Source organism: Sus scrofa, chromosome 1 (genome assembly GCF_000003025.6).
Source record: "Sus scrofa isolate TJ Tabasco breed Duroc chromosome 1, Sscrofa11.1, whole genome shotgun sequence".
In the NCBI taxonomy this organism is placed as follows: domain Eukaryota; kingdom Metazoa; phylum Chordata; class Mammalia; order Artiodactyla; family Suidae; genus Sus; species Sus scrofa.
The window spans coordinates 243,261,293-243,276,957 of record NC_010443.5 but is presented as its reverse complement, the minus strand read 5'-3'; the positions used below and the strand labels follow the sequence as shown (position 1 = coordinate 243,276,957).

The following is a 15,665-nucleotide window of genomic DNA, read 5'->3' as shown; positions in this document are numbered from 1 at the left end:
GCAGTTCCAATTCAGCCCCTAGCCTGGGAATGTCCATATGCCACAGGCGCGGCCCTAAAAAGAAAAAAAAAAAAAAGAAAGAAAGAAAGAAAAAAAAAAAGGAAGGATAAGCTCAATGTTTTGAGGTAAGAAGGAGAGTAACTGATGCCTCAGGAATCACAGGACTCTGGAACGTTAGTGGCTGGAAGTAGTGTCTGTGAGGCACTGACATTGGAAATGACTCTGTTCCAACCACTTTCAAAGTCAAATGTGTCTGCTTCAGATGCAAATTGGCTTACTTTGGGTCCCATGCTTGGCCTCCTGTGATAAGGATTGGGGAGCCTGTGAGTGGTAGACACCCCAAAACCACATGAAGTGGAGGAGGACAGTTCCCCAGGGGAAGGATCCCAAGCAAATAAAATCAATACAATATATTTCCAACACAAGCAAGCTGAAATTACTGCCTTCTACCTCCAACTTTTTACTTTATTAATTGTATTTTTCCTCCCAATTCACATTAGGTCCCCAGACTGAGGGATACTGGCATTAGGAAGTCAGGATGGCAAGTTTTCTCATCCATCCATTGAGAAGATCCATCTCTATCTTTCTCCTTCACGGAATTATTCTAAAACCTCCTGAAATACACAAAAGTGTTTGGCGGTTGGGGAGGATATATAAATTTACATCATCCCAAAAAAAGATTCTAGGAGTTCCTGCTGTGGTACAGTGGGTTAAGAATCTGACTGCAGTGGCTTAGGTCGCTGCAGAGGCATGGATTCAGTCCCTGGCCTGGCACAGTGGGTTAAAGGATTCAGTGTTGCCACAGCTATGGCATAGATCACAGCTATGGCTCAGATTCAGTACCTGGCCTGGGAACTTCTATTTGCCATGGATATGGCCATAAAATTCAAAAAATAAAAAAATAAAAAGATTCTAACTTTCATAAGGATTCATTCATTCATTCAAAAAATAGTTATTAAAAACCTAGTAAGTGCTAGTGCTCGCTTCAGCAGCACATATACTAAAACCTAGTCAGTGCTAGGCACTCCTCTAGGCAGTCAGGGTATGCTCTGGACAAAGTGGGCAAAATCCCTGGCTTCTTGGAGCTTACATTCTCCTCGAGGAGGAAAATAGGCAATAAACAAACGCATGTTATGTCAGGAGCAAACTAACACCAGGTAGGGGGTCCAGGAAAGAAAGGGGAAGGGTTTGCCCCCCTCCCTTTTTTTTTTTTGGCCTCATCCTTGGCATGTGGAAGTTCCGCAGCCAGGGATCCAACCTTAACTCTCTGAGACACCAGGGGATTCCAGGATTTGCCTTTTTAACCATAGTGTTTGGGGTAGACTTCACTGATAAATGACGTCTGAGCAGAGGCCTGAAGAAAATAAGGGAAAGAGCAATACTGATTCCTGGTGGAAGAATTTATAGACAGAGAGAACAGAAGATGAAAACCCTCAAGGAGGAACTGCTGGATGGTTTTTAAGGAAGTGTGAGGAAGCCCAAGCAGCAAAGCAGAGTAAAAGAGTGAGAGAAGAATATGAAGCTAGCAGTTGTGGGACTAAGTCATGTAAGGTCCTGTGGTCCTGTGTAAAGACTCTTTGTATGAGGCTGAAAACCATCACTGGATACTGAGCACAGGAGTGACATATTTTGAGAGTCATTGTCAGCCTTGCAGAAAACAGATTGAAGGGGTCAGGAGGCTGTTTCCGTGGTCTAGGTGAGAGATGATGGTGGCTTGGACCAGGGTGGTAGGTGGAGGTGGTGGGAAGTCATCAGATTCTGGACATACTTTGCAAATAATCTCCACAGCATTTGCAGACACAATAGTACTGGATGAAGAGAAAGAGAGGAATCAAAATTGCTCTAAGGTATTTGGCCTGAGAAATTGCAAGGATGGAGATTTGTTAAGATGGGAAAGACTGTGTGAAGAGGAGGTTTCAGGGAGGAAATTCAGAGGTAATTTTAATGTGTCAAGCTGGAGATGTCTATTAGATATGGATGAGTCAGGAGTTGGAAAAGATAAAAATTTGGAAGCCATTGGTAAGTACATTGTATTTAAAGCCATGAGTCTGGTTAAGAAAGTAAATGGAGCTAAAGAACTGAAGCTATGCCAGTGTTCACAGTCAGAAAGATGGGGCGGAAACAGCAAGAAGACTAAGGTAAAACAAAGAGAGAGGCTTCCCCAAAACATTGAAGAAAATACATCAAAGAGCATGAAATAATCAATGGTGTCCAAGTTAATGCATGAATAAGTCAAAAATCGACTATTGGATGTGGTGATGTGGAGGTCATTGTTGCCTTTGCCAGGATCCTAAGCTAGGTATTAAAAGCCTAATTGGAGTGCGTCCAAAAGCGAATGGAAGGAGAGGAATTGAAAGCAATGAGTACAGACTTTTTAGAGGACCAGAGAAATGGGCTAGTTGCTGTGTGGTGAGAGCTGTGGACTGGGGTCTAAGGAGGCTTAAATCATAGGATTTAACCAGTAACATCTGAGGCAAATATGACTGAAATACTTTAACTGCATTACTTGCTGGAGGTTTCAGAGTCTAGTCAGTTATCTCATCGGCTATGAGATGTTTTGAGGGTCCACAGCTGAGCAAGATGCCAAAGAGGGTTTAGCAGCAACAAAAGTGGTGGTCTTGGCTTCTACATGTCACTGGAAGCACCGACAATCGCGACAAAGACCACTCAGAACCTTTGGTAGTCAAAGCATCTCTCCATTTGAAGCTAGTCTGTTTCTGGAAATGTGTTGGCTAGTAAATTTACAGATAATAGGAGCCTTTTCTGTTATATGAGAAAAACAATAAAGAATTTCCACTTCAAAAAGCCCAACCAGTTTCCCTAAAAATCACTAAACCATTCTTAGACACTCACTAGTGTTTAAAATTGAATGCACAATGAATGGATTTCTATATATGATAGTCCAGCAATGATTCCTGCATAGTATGAAGCATTTAAAACACCAGTTCTTTAATGCTTAAGAAGTGGGTATTCATGTGTGCATAATGCAGAGTATGCTTTTCCTCCACAGTGCAATAAATGTGTACTAATGTAAATGAACAATAAAATAAAATGTTAAACATAACAAATATAAGTAACATTTAGCAAAATAAAATAAGCAAGCAAAGTGATTTTTGAATGTTACTTATTGGTTAACTGGGAATTTCCATTGTGGCTCAGTGGTAACGAACCCGACTGGCATCCTTGAGGACGCTGGTTCGATCCCTGGCCTCTCTTAGTGTGGGTTAAAGGATCTGGCTTTGCCGTTGAGCTGTGGTGTAGGTGGCAGATGCAGTTTGGATCCCACACTGCTGTGTCTGTGGCTGTGGCTGTAGCATAGTCTGGCAGCTGTAGCTCCAATTCGACCCCTAGCCTGATCTTGCATATGCCACAGGTGCAGTCCTAAAAAGCAAAAGAAACGAAGAGTTAAGTGAGTGAAATTGGGTGGGCTGGGGTGAGTCTGCAGGACTAAGTTAAGCCATAAATGCCTGAGATTTACCCATGGTTAAATCCTGGAACAGTCTTCTCTCCTTGGCTCTTGAGACTCCAGAAGTGTAGGGCTGTGAGCTATCAAATAAAGCTGCAGATGAAGCAATGGGATGAAGAAAACAAAAAACTTATTTCTCTTTGCATTTCTTTGCTGTCATTTATACAGCTCTTGACAACATGAGACCAGGCTGCGATTGCATTTCTGAGTGTGATGTTTCTACTCGTCACTTGCAACTGCAATCATTACTTTGTCTGCATCACTGGATTTAAAGCTTTGACACTGAATATTCATTGCTCCTCTTCTTCTTCCTCTGACCAAAGATAAATGCCAAGTTGAGCAAGTTCCACTCTATCAAATAAAAAGTTTTCACTTGATAATATGGGGCAGATGCACATATCTAATGCATGGCACACTGAAGCAGTGTGGCCCTCCAGGAAGAACAGCTGAATTACAGCTGCAGTCAGACATCTTATCATTCAGCATCAGACACAGCGTCAACATTGTCATTGGTGCCCACAGGCAGATTATAGCGGATTTTCAATTCAGATGCTGATTTTTGAATAAAATGTTTGCAAGTTATTACAGGGAATAGACAGTAAGAGTTCAGATAGCAAGGGATACCTGTAAATGGTGTTTGCTTGAAGGTGGTACAGGCTTTGGCAGTGCTGGATCCATAGCCAGGCTTCCCTATTTATTACCTTGTATGATCTTGGGTGCAGTAGTTAATGAGCCTCGGTTTCCTCAAGTGTGAAGTGGGGACAATAATACTTAACTTACAATGTTATTATAAGATTATAATATGCATATACGGTGTCTGGCACACAGATATTAAATCTAAGAAAAACAGCAACTATTTCTGCTAGTCTATAAGTATGTGATATAAACAACAGAAACTTGAAGAAAGAAATGGATAAAATAAACTGAATACAGCCTATTTGTTATTGGGGTCATAAGAGGAAATGAGACAATTATTTTTATGCAACAAGAGGGGAACACCATGCTTCTAAAGGCAGAATGATTCCAAATAAGTTACACTTTTCTTCTTCATCTTGGCAGCACCTTATAAGAAAGCAGCACCAGTCTGTTTAGTGTTTTGCTGAGTGTTTGATAGTGTTAGTGTTAAAATCCAAAATGAATTCCCCTGGTTGGTTCTTCATCCACAGCAGTAGTAACTGATTGTATCCTCTGTAATAGCCATATCCTGTGCACATTACAGCAGGTCCGTGCCAAGGTCTATTTTCAAACACCTCTGTATATATTTTCTGGTGGTCAGGTTGGTCATCACTTATACAGAGATGTCCCAGGAAAAGCCCTAGTTCCTGAGTAGCACTAGGGCCCCAAACACATCTCACTTTGTGTGTGTGTGTGTGTGTGTGTGTGTGTGTGTGTGTGTGTTTAGGGCTGCACCCTCGACACATGGAAATTCTAGCTAGGGCTCGAAGTGGAGCTATAGCCGCTGGCGTGTACCACAGCCACAGCAACTTGGGATCCGAGTTGTGTCTGTGACCTACACCACAACTCATGGCAATGCCAGATCCCTTAACCCACTGAGCGAGGTCAGGGATCAAACCTGCATCCTTACGGATACTAGTTGGGCTCGGCACTGCTGAGCCACGATGGGAACTCCTACCTCTCACCTTTCTTAAACGGCTTTCCTTGTTCACTAAGGCTGGGCTTCCTGCTTCATTCTCAGGTGGTCTGCTAGTTTTCCTGCCTGTGTCCCAGTCTCCTAGACCTGGTGCATGCTCTATCCCCCTACTCATCTCAGGTCTTTCCTTCTCCAGGGATTTTAGCACCTATTTTTGGTTCAAAGCCTCTGCTGTAGTAGCATCATGGAGGAAAAGAGGTTCCATGGCCCAGGCTTCCCCAAAGCCTTTAATCTCCAAGCTGTGCCTCTGAATCTTGGCCCCCAGATAGACTTCCTGGCACATCCCAGAGGTCTAGCCATTCCTGAACCATCCTGACGGGTGGCTGCTTCTTTAGGACTGGGGGTAGAGGTAGGGGTGGGGAGAATAAAAAGAAAACCCCTTCAAGAGGATAGGAGGATCACTCATGACTAGTCAAGTGAGGTGGTTAAGTGGATAGACTCTGGAGCCAGACTGCCTGGGTGTGAACACAGCTCTGACCTTTTCTAGTTATGAGACCTTGGACAAGTCACTTAACTCCTTTGTTCCTAAGTTTCCTCACCTGCAAAATAAAAGTAGTAATAGGACCTTCCTATGGGTCAATAGGAAGATTAAGCAAGTTGCTGTGTTGACATAGTGCTCAGAAGTATGTCTTGCACATATTAAGTGCTAAATAATTATCAATGATGATGATGACAATGACAACGACCACCAAAAGCCTCCGACAAAGAGATGACACCAGGCTGCTTAGCACTGGCTTGTTTGATCTTGGGGAATATGCTTTATCTAAGCTTGCCCAGTGCAGCCCTGTTTCTCCTTCAGGCCTTATGCTCCCTGCCCCTTTAGCACAGCCTTCTATTTCACAAGCCCCCAGATCACTGTGTCAGAAGCTTATGTCTTTCCTTCTTTGTTTCTGCTGCCCTCAGCTTAGAGTGCCTAACCCAAGCCTCAACATTCTACCTCTCTTCAAGTCTTATCTCATGAGCCAGCTTCTCCACAAAAGCCAGAAGGCATGGATCAATGTATCAGGGGGTATAAATATTTGCTTCCTTCCTAGACTCTATCTGATTGAAGGCAGGGGCATAACCCTCCTCCCTCTACCCCCTGATACTTGGAAGAGTGCCTGGCACATAGTAGGCACTAGCAAATGTTTTCTTTCTTCAGGATTGACTGGTCATTGATGTCAGTGACTGAATGATGCCTATTTCATAGAGACCTCATATAAATCACTTAGCAAAATGCCTGTCACAGATGTTAAAGTTATTTTATTTATGGTTGTTCCTATAATTGCCGCTGTTTTGTTGTACAGCAGAAAGAGCCCAAGCTTTGGAGCTAAACAAACATTGATTTATAGACCAGCTTTGTCACTTAAAAGCTGCAGGGACCTTAGTTTCCTCAAGTATGAATGGCAGTTATAATACCTATATCAGGGCACAAAAAGCAATCAACAAGTAGGTCCCTTCTCTTTATCCTCCATGGCTGTCCAATTTTATGACATGCCTCAATTTCCTTCACTTCTCTGGTCCCAAAAATGAGGACATTGAACTAGATGATCTCCATGTTTCCTGAAAGATCTGAATGTCAAAATTATTGAATTCATCATCTTTTCCCCTTAAATCTACTCTCAGTCCCTGAGAGACTTTCTTTCCTTGGTAACTATTCAGTGTTTTAATATATCAAGTTGTTTCAAATCTCAGTTTCTATCTCTATCTCTTAGTGTCTCTCTTGAGACCATAGAGTGGTCCAGACACAGGGCCTCTGCACGACTCTAGGGACCAGTCATACAATTGCACTGTATGTGAGGAGCACCCTGGGAATTGTGCCCTGCAGAAGCACCTAGTCCTAGCTGGATTCCCTTCACAGTGTAGAATAGTGAAGTCTACAGAGCACACAGAGGGACAGTGTCCAGCTTTCCTTGGGTCCAATAAAAAAGAATCTGCGTGTAAGAGTGGGAACAGGTGGTGCATCACATTCATGGCCTTTTCTTTCCTGTTCTGCCAGACTCTGCAAATGGGCATCAAACACTTCTCTGGACTCTTTGTGCTGTTGTGCATTGGATTTGGTCTGTCCATCTTGACCACCATTGGTGAGCACATAGTGTACTGGCTGCTGTTACCACGCATCAAGAATAAATCTAGGCTGCAATACTGGCTCCACACCAGTCAGGTGAGTGCCACCATTATCCTGCTGCAATATTCTTAAATGTTAGAGTTCCCAGAGAGGGAAGAATCCAGTGCCCCAAGTCAGACTGACAGATGCCAAGTTACCAAGAGAACCAGGGTGGTATAGACACTCTCACCATACTATCTTGTTTAATTCATTTGCCCCTTAAATTAAGCTATCCCATAATGCTCCTTCCTTTCACACAACCCTGCACTGTTGCTCACAGTGGAAGCAACAGCATTGTTTTGAACCTGGCTTCATTTACGATAATCTGAAGAGATGGTGTGAACGATGGATTCTTTTCTTGCCAAATTGAAACCCATTAAATGAGCTTGAAGTCCCTCTTTTCCTTTAGATGAACCCACAGGCCCCTGTTCTTTCTGCATTTTAAATGGTCCAGAGCTTTGAAGTCCACTGGTGCCAAGACTAAAGCTCATAGCATCGAAGTTCCTCTTGTGTATTCCAGACACCTGCACACTCACTTACAGGGAGAACTGAAACTGTCGGGCAGAACTCCATTCACACTCCTTGCATATCTCGACCCAAAGGCCACTGGCATTGAGAACCAAAATATACCCAGAAGGCTTCTTACTGATGAAGGGGGTCTCGCCAAGGCATCAGTCCTCCCTGAGCTCGGTGAGAGGTGAGGCGGGGGAAGCCAGCCTGACCTCCCAGATGGATTCCCTCTTGCCTCCCATCACTGCTTTCAGCAGTAAGGCTGCCATTGTGCCATCTTTGCCCCATTCATCTGTTTCGCCCTCTGCTATTAACACACCACTTTATCTTCTAGAGCGGTCACTATCATTGGTTGGGTTACAGTGGAACCCCGTTCTTCCTACTTTCATCCTAGGACCTCTTACAACTGATCCTTTCCATTGTATGTTCACACAGTTAGTTTCATTCTCAGTTCTTCCCTTGTTTTCACTGCTAAGAAGTGAAACTTAAGTTTTTGACACCTTTAGCAATTGTATAAGGCCCTTTGCCACACTTTATAACTTTTTTATATCACATAACGTTTTTACAACTCAGAGCATTTCTTAGGCTCCTATCGAATTACTTTTTTCCCCTCCAGGTAGGATAACTTATAATTAGAATTCTTATTCTCTTGAGAATTGGGACTGAATACTGATCTGTTTGGGGGCATCCCTGGAAATTTATTGAGAGGCCAAGGTTTGTAGTGATGAGATTAAATCTTAGGGGGTACTTTGTCCCATGGATGTGTGTTTCTAATAACCTCTATGTTTTGAATCTGCTCTTTTCACCAGAGATTACATAGAGCACTAAACACATCATTTGTAGAGGAAAAGCAGCAGCGTTTCAAGACTAAACGTGTGGAAAAGAGGTAAGAAGAGGCCAGTGCCAGGTGTCATTTATATCTGTTAAAAATCCAGAGATGTGACTGAGACTCCATGCTTAAGAGGGAAACTAGGATAATAAATTCAAATCAGGATCAAGTTGTTGATAAACACATTCAGTAAAAATATGTGGTTTCAAAGAGAAATAAAACAGACAAAATAGAAAATAACATCTATACATAGATGGGCACTGAAATTCAGTAGAGGCGATATATTTTGTGGTTGAAGTGCAGCTATGATCTCTAGAGTCAAGCATTTGGGTTCAAATTCTGACCAACACTTACAATATATGTGGCCTTGGGCAAGTCATTTATTTAACCTTTTTGAAACTGTTTCCTCATTAGTAAAAATGAGATAGAGTACCTACTTTCTAGAGATACTGTAAGGATTAAATGTAGTAATACATATAAAGCCCTGAAAACAACGCTATTTTAGGTATTATTACTGTGTACAAAATACAAGTCTTAATTCTTAAGTACTTCAGGCAATTAATTTCATGCAATATTGCCCTTATGGCATGTTTCCTCTCCCAGCTCCTTTCCAGCACTCAGGAATATTTGACATATGCAACAGACGTGTTCTGCTTAATCCATTTCCTGGCACTATTACTACAAACTCCCCAGAAAAGAGCATCTCATTAATAGGAAGTATCAAACATTAAATGCATAGATGACATTTGAAAATTGAAATTTCCCACCTTCCCCACATCCAGTCTGTGGATGACTGTGGCCTCATTCATGGTGGCAAAAGATGCCAGAAGTTATCTGGGTCTAGTACCTGGCTGGCCTCGGTTGCGTGCTGCCTAAAGTGACCTCCTGATTCTTTATGTTCAGAGGCCTCCGTTTATGGCCCCAGTAACTCCAAGCCACCCCTGTCATCTATGGCAGACCCTCAGGTCCAAGCTTGGCTTTCTGGGTAATCTTGAAATCCGACACTCAAATTTCTCCTTCACAATAAAGGAAAAGGAAAAGGGGTTGGAAAATGTGATTCCTTTTTACTGTCTGTACCTCCTTGGGGATTGCCACAGTTGCTGTCTCTGCAATTTGCATGGAGCTTGACAGACTCATTTCCGTTATCTCTTAACGCCTCTCTTTCTAGTCAGTGAGCACATCCGCCTCCCTCACAGTCTGTGGTATTCCTGTATCACACTGCAACCTCGTCAGCAGCAAGCTGCAGACTGATCAGGTCACAGCTGTTCTATGATGTGTTATGTATATTTTTTCTATAATTATTTTTGACATAAAGTTTTAACCAAAGAGGAACACAAGAAGACATAGTGGCAAAGACACCACCTCATAATAACAAAGCATTTGTTTTCTAGACATAATAGAAACAGGAAGCTGCCAGTGATCCCATTTCCAACTGTGATATGACTCCTGTTCACATCTCTCTCACCACAATTCAGAACCAAATGTGTCTTTCACTCATCTTACCCATTTTTCTTGATAGAGTCCCTTCTGAAATGCCTTATTTTGAGGAGGCCCTAAGGCAACATGCCCTCATGGCTCACTGGGCCCCTATTTCCTATGCTACCTCCCTACAACCCAGCACTCACCTATAACCTTTCAAACATCGTGTTTGAGGTCCCACAGCTGTCACACCTCATCTGAATAGTCTAATTGAGTAATGAACCTCGATGTTACAAAATTGCCCTGTGGAAGCTTTTTAGTGTTAAATAGAGTTAACTCACTTGTCACCTTACACTGTATGGCTGAGGAAAGCCTAATATAAAACACAGCTGAAACACTGTAGAGGCCAGCAATACAACATGTTCATTTCTTCCAGTTAGACACCAGATCTGATACGGAACGTCTGTCACCTTGCATTCATAGGTGGCTCAGAGCCACATGTCAGTCATCACAGTATTTGTGATGCTAGCACACGGAACTTGTCATGGAATCCGTATTTTGCTTATTCTTCTATAATATATTGCTAGATATATGTACAAAGCTATGGAGAAAACCAGATTGGCTATTTCTACTTGCCTGGAGATTTCAGAAAAATGTGTTAATGCCCACCTCTGAGGTTTTTCCCTTCTCTGAATTATTCCTTGATCTGAGAGTTAGGTCTACTGGCTTGAAAACTCTCTCCCTCTTTTATTTTGGAAGACTATCAATGGAAATGCCTGTATCTACTATGACTCGACGTCCTTTCTGTGTGCTTCAAATTTATTGAGTGAATAAAACGATTACTGAGTTATTGACATACGTGTTTGAGGAAAGGCCTGGAGAAATCTTGGGCCATAATACAAAAGTAGATACTGCTTCTTTTTTATTTAAAGCAGAAGAAAGAAGAAGATATTGTAAAAGGATATATATATATTCACTCCTTGGTTTATTCAACATGCGATTTCATGTAAATTTTGGTCTGTCCTTCACGCCACTGGGTTTCCAAGAAACCCCCCACCCTTCCCACTTTTTCTCTTTCCTCTCAAGATAAACAAAAATTGTAAACCATGTAACACACACCACAAATAAGATTGTTTTGAAATTATTCAAACTCAATAGGAAAAGATTTGAAGGAAAAATTAAAGGGAACTGAAAGGCTAGAAGGAGAATTAAAACCACACCTCTGACGCAGTGTAAAGCCAATGGAGCTGTAAGTGGGTTTATTACAGAACTTTTACCCAGCCCAGCACACATGAAAGCTGGGCTCTGGTGCCCTTGTTCATTCATATGAGACTTAAACCATGAGAGATGTTAAAGAACTGCCGGGTGGTCTGGAATGTGTTTGTTTTAAAGGCTGAGACACTTATCAGTCGGTTTTTTCTGTTTGAGAAATTCTTTCAAGTTGTAATGTTTTAAACACGGAGTTGCTTATGAACCTGTAGGTCAGCTGTGCAGTCTTCTAATCTGGACCGAACATGGCTGATCATGGCCACATTGGGGCATATGTCTGCAGCCAGCTTGTGGGAAAGGGGAGAGCAGCAGAGGGTTGGCTGGTCTAGGATGGCCTCAGCTGATCATCCAGGAAGACTGGGGACTCTCTCCAATGGTCTATTGTCAACCAGAAGACTAGTCTGGACTGGTTCCCACTGCAGCAGCAGGTTGCTGAGAGAAGCAGTGGAAGTATGCCAGGCTTGGAACTGCCACTTCTGCCACTCTCTGTTGGCCAGAACCAGTCATGAGACCAGACAAATTTCAAGTGGGAGGGAAAGCAGACTTTCCTCCTTGTATCCCCCTTGATAAGAATGAGCTGCAAAGTCACATTACAGAGCAATCTGGATGAAAAGAAGAACAAAGGATTATGACCATTTTTGCAGTCTACCATGGGGCAAAATGAAACAGAATCACCCTGTTAAGTTCTTGTGTTTTTGTTCTTATCCATGTAACTGAATCAACACTTTATTTTCCCTCCCTTTTCCCCTCCCCCTGCAGGTCCTCCCCTTCACCTCCTGCTAAGTAAGAGTCCAGGAATAAAGTCTTGATTCAGTAACATGGATGGGAACCAAGACACAAGAACTTAATAGAGTGTTTCTGTTTTGTTTTGTCCTGTGGTAGATTGCAAATGTGGTCATAGTCCTCCTGCCCCTACCTTCCCCTGCAACGAAGCTGGAAGAAATCAGCAACCGTGCTTAGGACTCTATCTGTTCTTGTAGCAAGAAACTCTTCTCATTGCATCTGACTGTCCAAATGTATTTCAGAAACCAGACCCCTTGACCTGTGCCAAAACAGCTCTTTTGCTCTGTACAGCCATCTCAGTGATGGTGGTAGGTGGCATGACACCAAGCCTGAAAGACGATTGCGAATCTGCTTCTATTTGACATCCATTGTTCCAGAAAGAACTTGAGGCTTTCTGGGTCTGTTTGTTTGTTTGTTTGTTTTTAAGCTTCAAACCTCAGCTGTCATTCTCAATTCACAAAATCATCCCTATAATGGGAAACTTTTTGTGAAACCTGCTGCTTAGATACTTTTATTCTCCTCCAACTCAACTGGTAAGAATTAGGGTTGTCCTACGGGACTCAGGATGAGTTGTATTGGCGTATCTATTAGCAGGCCCATGCTTAGAGTCCAGCAGCTGAGTCAACTGAACCTCACTTCTGCCAAAGCACAATCTTTAGAGCCATAGAGTGTTTCAAGGCAGTGCAGCTTTCTGAGCCTCAGTGACAAGAAGGTAACAGAAAAGCATCTAAGATTCTTCACAAAAGAATGTACCACACCCTGATCCATCAGCCCTCCAGGTGACACACCCATTCCAGTTTCAGGGCAACGTGAGACTTGTTGAGATTGTGAACTTGAGTTGAAAGGAACTGTATTGGCTCCTTTTGTCCCCTTGACACTTCAGCAGACCCGCTGACCACAGCTTTATGACCCCGTCTCTACCTGTGTTCACAGGAAGTGGCTCACAGATGGGAACAGCACTTTGAGAGCTGCAGAGTAGAAGGGTGACCTAAAGTGTCTCTTGGTTTCCTAGGTCCAACATGGGACCCCGTCAGCTCGCTGTGTGGAATACTTCCAATCTGAGTCATGACCAACGACGAAAATACATCTTCAGTGATGAGGGAGGACAAAACCAGCCGGGCCTGCGGACCCACCATGACATCCCTCTCCCACAAAGAGGAGAGCTCCCTGCCTCCCTGACCACCAATGGGAAAGCAGCCTCCCTAAACGGGGCTCGGAACTCAGTGATGCAGGAGCTCTCAGAGCTGGAGAAGCAGATTCAGGTGATCCGGCAGGAGCTGCAGCTGGCCATGAGCCGGAAAACGGAGCTGGAAGAATATCAAAGGACAAATCGGACTTGTGAGCCCTAAGTGGCCATGCTGCTCCCCTTTCTCAGTTCCTGACCTTCCTCTAAGCGCTTGAGACTTTGTAAGGCTCTTTTGTAACTACTCTCCAAGGTGTGGGGAAGCTAAGGTCTAGGTCTTCTTGGACTTCAAGTCTTCTTGGAGGTCAAGTCTGCTCCCTCTAGCCTGCAAAGCAGCAGCCAGTCTTCTCAAGCTCACTCCTAGGTGTCCAGGGTAGGAGTCTTTATCAGAGCAAAAATCTTAAATTAGACAGGAGTAAATGTTGTATGAGGAATCTGTGAATAACCAGACAGCCCCCACTCCTGCGAACCTTTTTACCAGGTGCCACAGTAATATTTCTGTTTTTTGGCCCTTTCTCTGCACTATCAACAACAGGAGATAAAACTGATACTCATACCTGTGTCTTACCGGGTTGTTGGTTTTGACCTCAGTATAGAGCAAGGTTATCCAGGATTGCTAGCTTTTGCTACAACTCCCCAGTCTAGGTTTGTTCCTGCATTCTTCTGGAGCCAGGGAAGAGCTAGAAAAACTTAGGACAGAGAGGTGAGTACTTAAAATAATTAAATGAACATGTTCATTTCCCAGCAGGCCAGGACTGATTGGATCAGGCAAGAGCCATGTTTTTGAAAGGGTCCTGGATCTCCAACACCATCCTATCATTTAGTAGGAAGCTGTTCATGTGCCACTATGAAAGGGGCCCAGGATGTGGTGAGTGGGAGAAGAGGACAGGCAGACAAGGCATTAAAAATGTGCACCAGGAGTTCCCTTGTGGTGCATCAGGTTAAGCACCTGATGTGTCACTGCAGTGGCTTGGGTTGCTGCTGTGGCTCAGGTTCAGTCCCTGACCCAGGAACAGCCACATCCCCTGTGTGCACCAAAAAATAAAATGTACACCATGCTTTTCAAACAAAAGCTCTGGGCCAGAAAAGCAGTTTGGTTAAGGAATGAATAGAACTATACTTCTAATCTAAGCATCTCCACTGTAGTGTGTGCCTTTCATAAAGGAAAAAAGAGAAAAGAAAAGCAAGGCTATGGCCTCAGGATGAAACTGGAACATCCCTGCTAATTGCCTGCAGAGGACATGTGAGCTGGCACTGTGGGTTAAGGGAAAATGTTCTGCAGACCATATACTATGCTCTTTCCAGATCGGCAGTCACATGAGTCTTAGCTATAGGAATCTCAGAAGTGATCCTCAAGCCTGTAAACATCACATGCTTCAACACTGAGGAATGTGCCCTGTGCTTTTCATGTTTGTGTGGATAACTACCAGGTCAGTGTCCCAGCTTCACAGCCACTCACCTGTGAGAAGCTCTGAGCAGGCTTTGGTCCCTTTGATTCTCCCCCAGGCCCCATCTAATGCCCTCAAGTGACTGATGGGAGTAAGCTCTTTGCCCTCTCTCGAGGCAGCCCTTTCCCAGTGTGCAATGGCTTGGATGTGCAGAAAGGGAAAGGAATGTGGGAACCACAGAACTTCAGTTGCCAGTATTAGTATAGATAGGAATCACCTAGGAACTCAGAATGCTGACTGCCAGGGCTCTTCCCCAGAAGATGGGGCCTGAAAGGAGGTGGATGTGGGCTTAGGAACCTCCTGTTACCAACACCCCCAGGAGAATGACATGTGGTTCAAAATTACTCTTCAAGGAACACTGTTCTAAAAGTTTGGCTGCTCCAGGCATGGGGAGAAATGAGAAGAAAGCCATTCTGAGAGTTTCTCAAACTTGAGGACACACCATCTGCTGATTCACTACCCACACAGCCGCCCCCACCCCAGGGCACCATTAGGACTAGACTTCCTTGTCTGTCAGTTACTGGTTTTATCTTCTAGTGTCATCTTTGCTCCATCCACCCCAGTCACCTTGAAGACCCAGTGAGGTCTTTCGCCTTGTGAAGCACTGTGCTCTGAGCTGCAGATCAGTGGCAAGGCTCCTCATCCACAAAGTTTCTTCCCCTACTTTTGGATGCAGTCCCTGCATTTCTAAGACCTCTCTGGTCCCCCAGGGAAAGATAACACTTTACGCTACAATTGGATAACACTTTAGCAATTAGTTAATTGTCTCAGAAAGTCCTGGGGTGAGTAGCCGCAGAGATACTGATGAGGGAAGCGGGAAGGCTCTAAAGCTATTCACCATCCTCTTAGATGAAACAGTTCAACAATAAGGGAACAGTGAGCCCTGGAGACGGAAAGGACAACTGGCTGTGAAATGCCCATCCTCCCATGTCTTCATCCTAGACCCAGAAGCAGGTTTGCAACTGCTTTTGGAAAACTGTGGCCCTTAGCCGTCCTTACCCATCTGCAGCAGCTAAGGATG

General features: G+C 43.7%; 1 protein-coding gene across 2 annotated transcripts in view; it reads left to right on the top strand.

The window, feature by feature from the left end:
- GRIN3A (glutamate ionotropic receptor NMDA type subunit 3A) overlaps window positions 1-13,756 on the top strand; it is a 153,538-nt gene extending 139,782 nt beyond the window's left edge. For both annotated transcript variants that reach the window (XM_021066896.1, XM_021066903.1), the window contains 3 exons: window positions 7,096-7,260; window positions 8,523-8,599; window positions 13,026-13,756. In XM_021066896.1, the coding sequence (XP_020922555.1) occupies window positions 7,096-7,260; window positions 8,523-8,599; window positions 13,026-13,362 (579 nt within the window). In that variant the 3' untranslated portion in view covers window positions 13,363-13,756. The remainder of the gene's footprint in view (window positions 1-7,095; window positions 7,261-8,522; window positions 8,600-13,025) is intronic.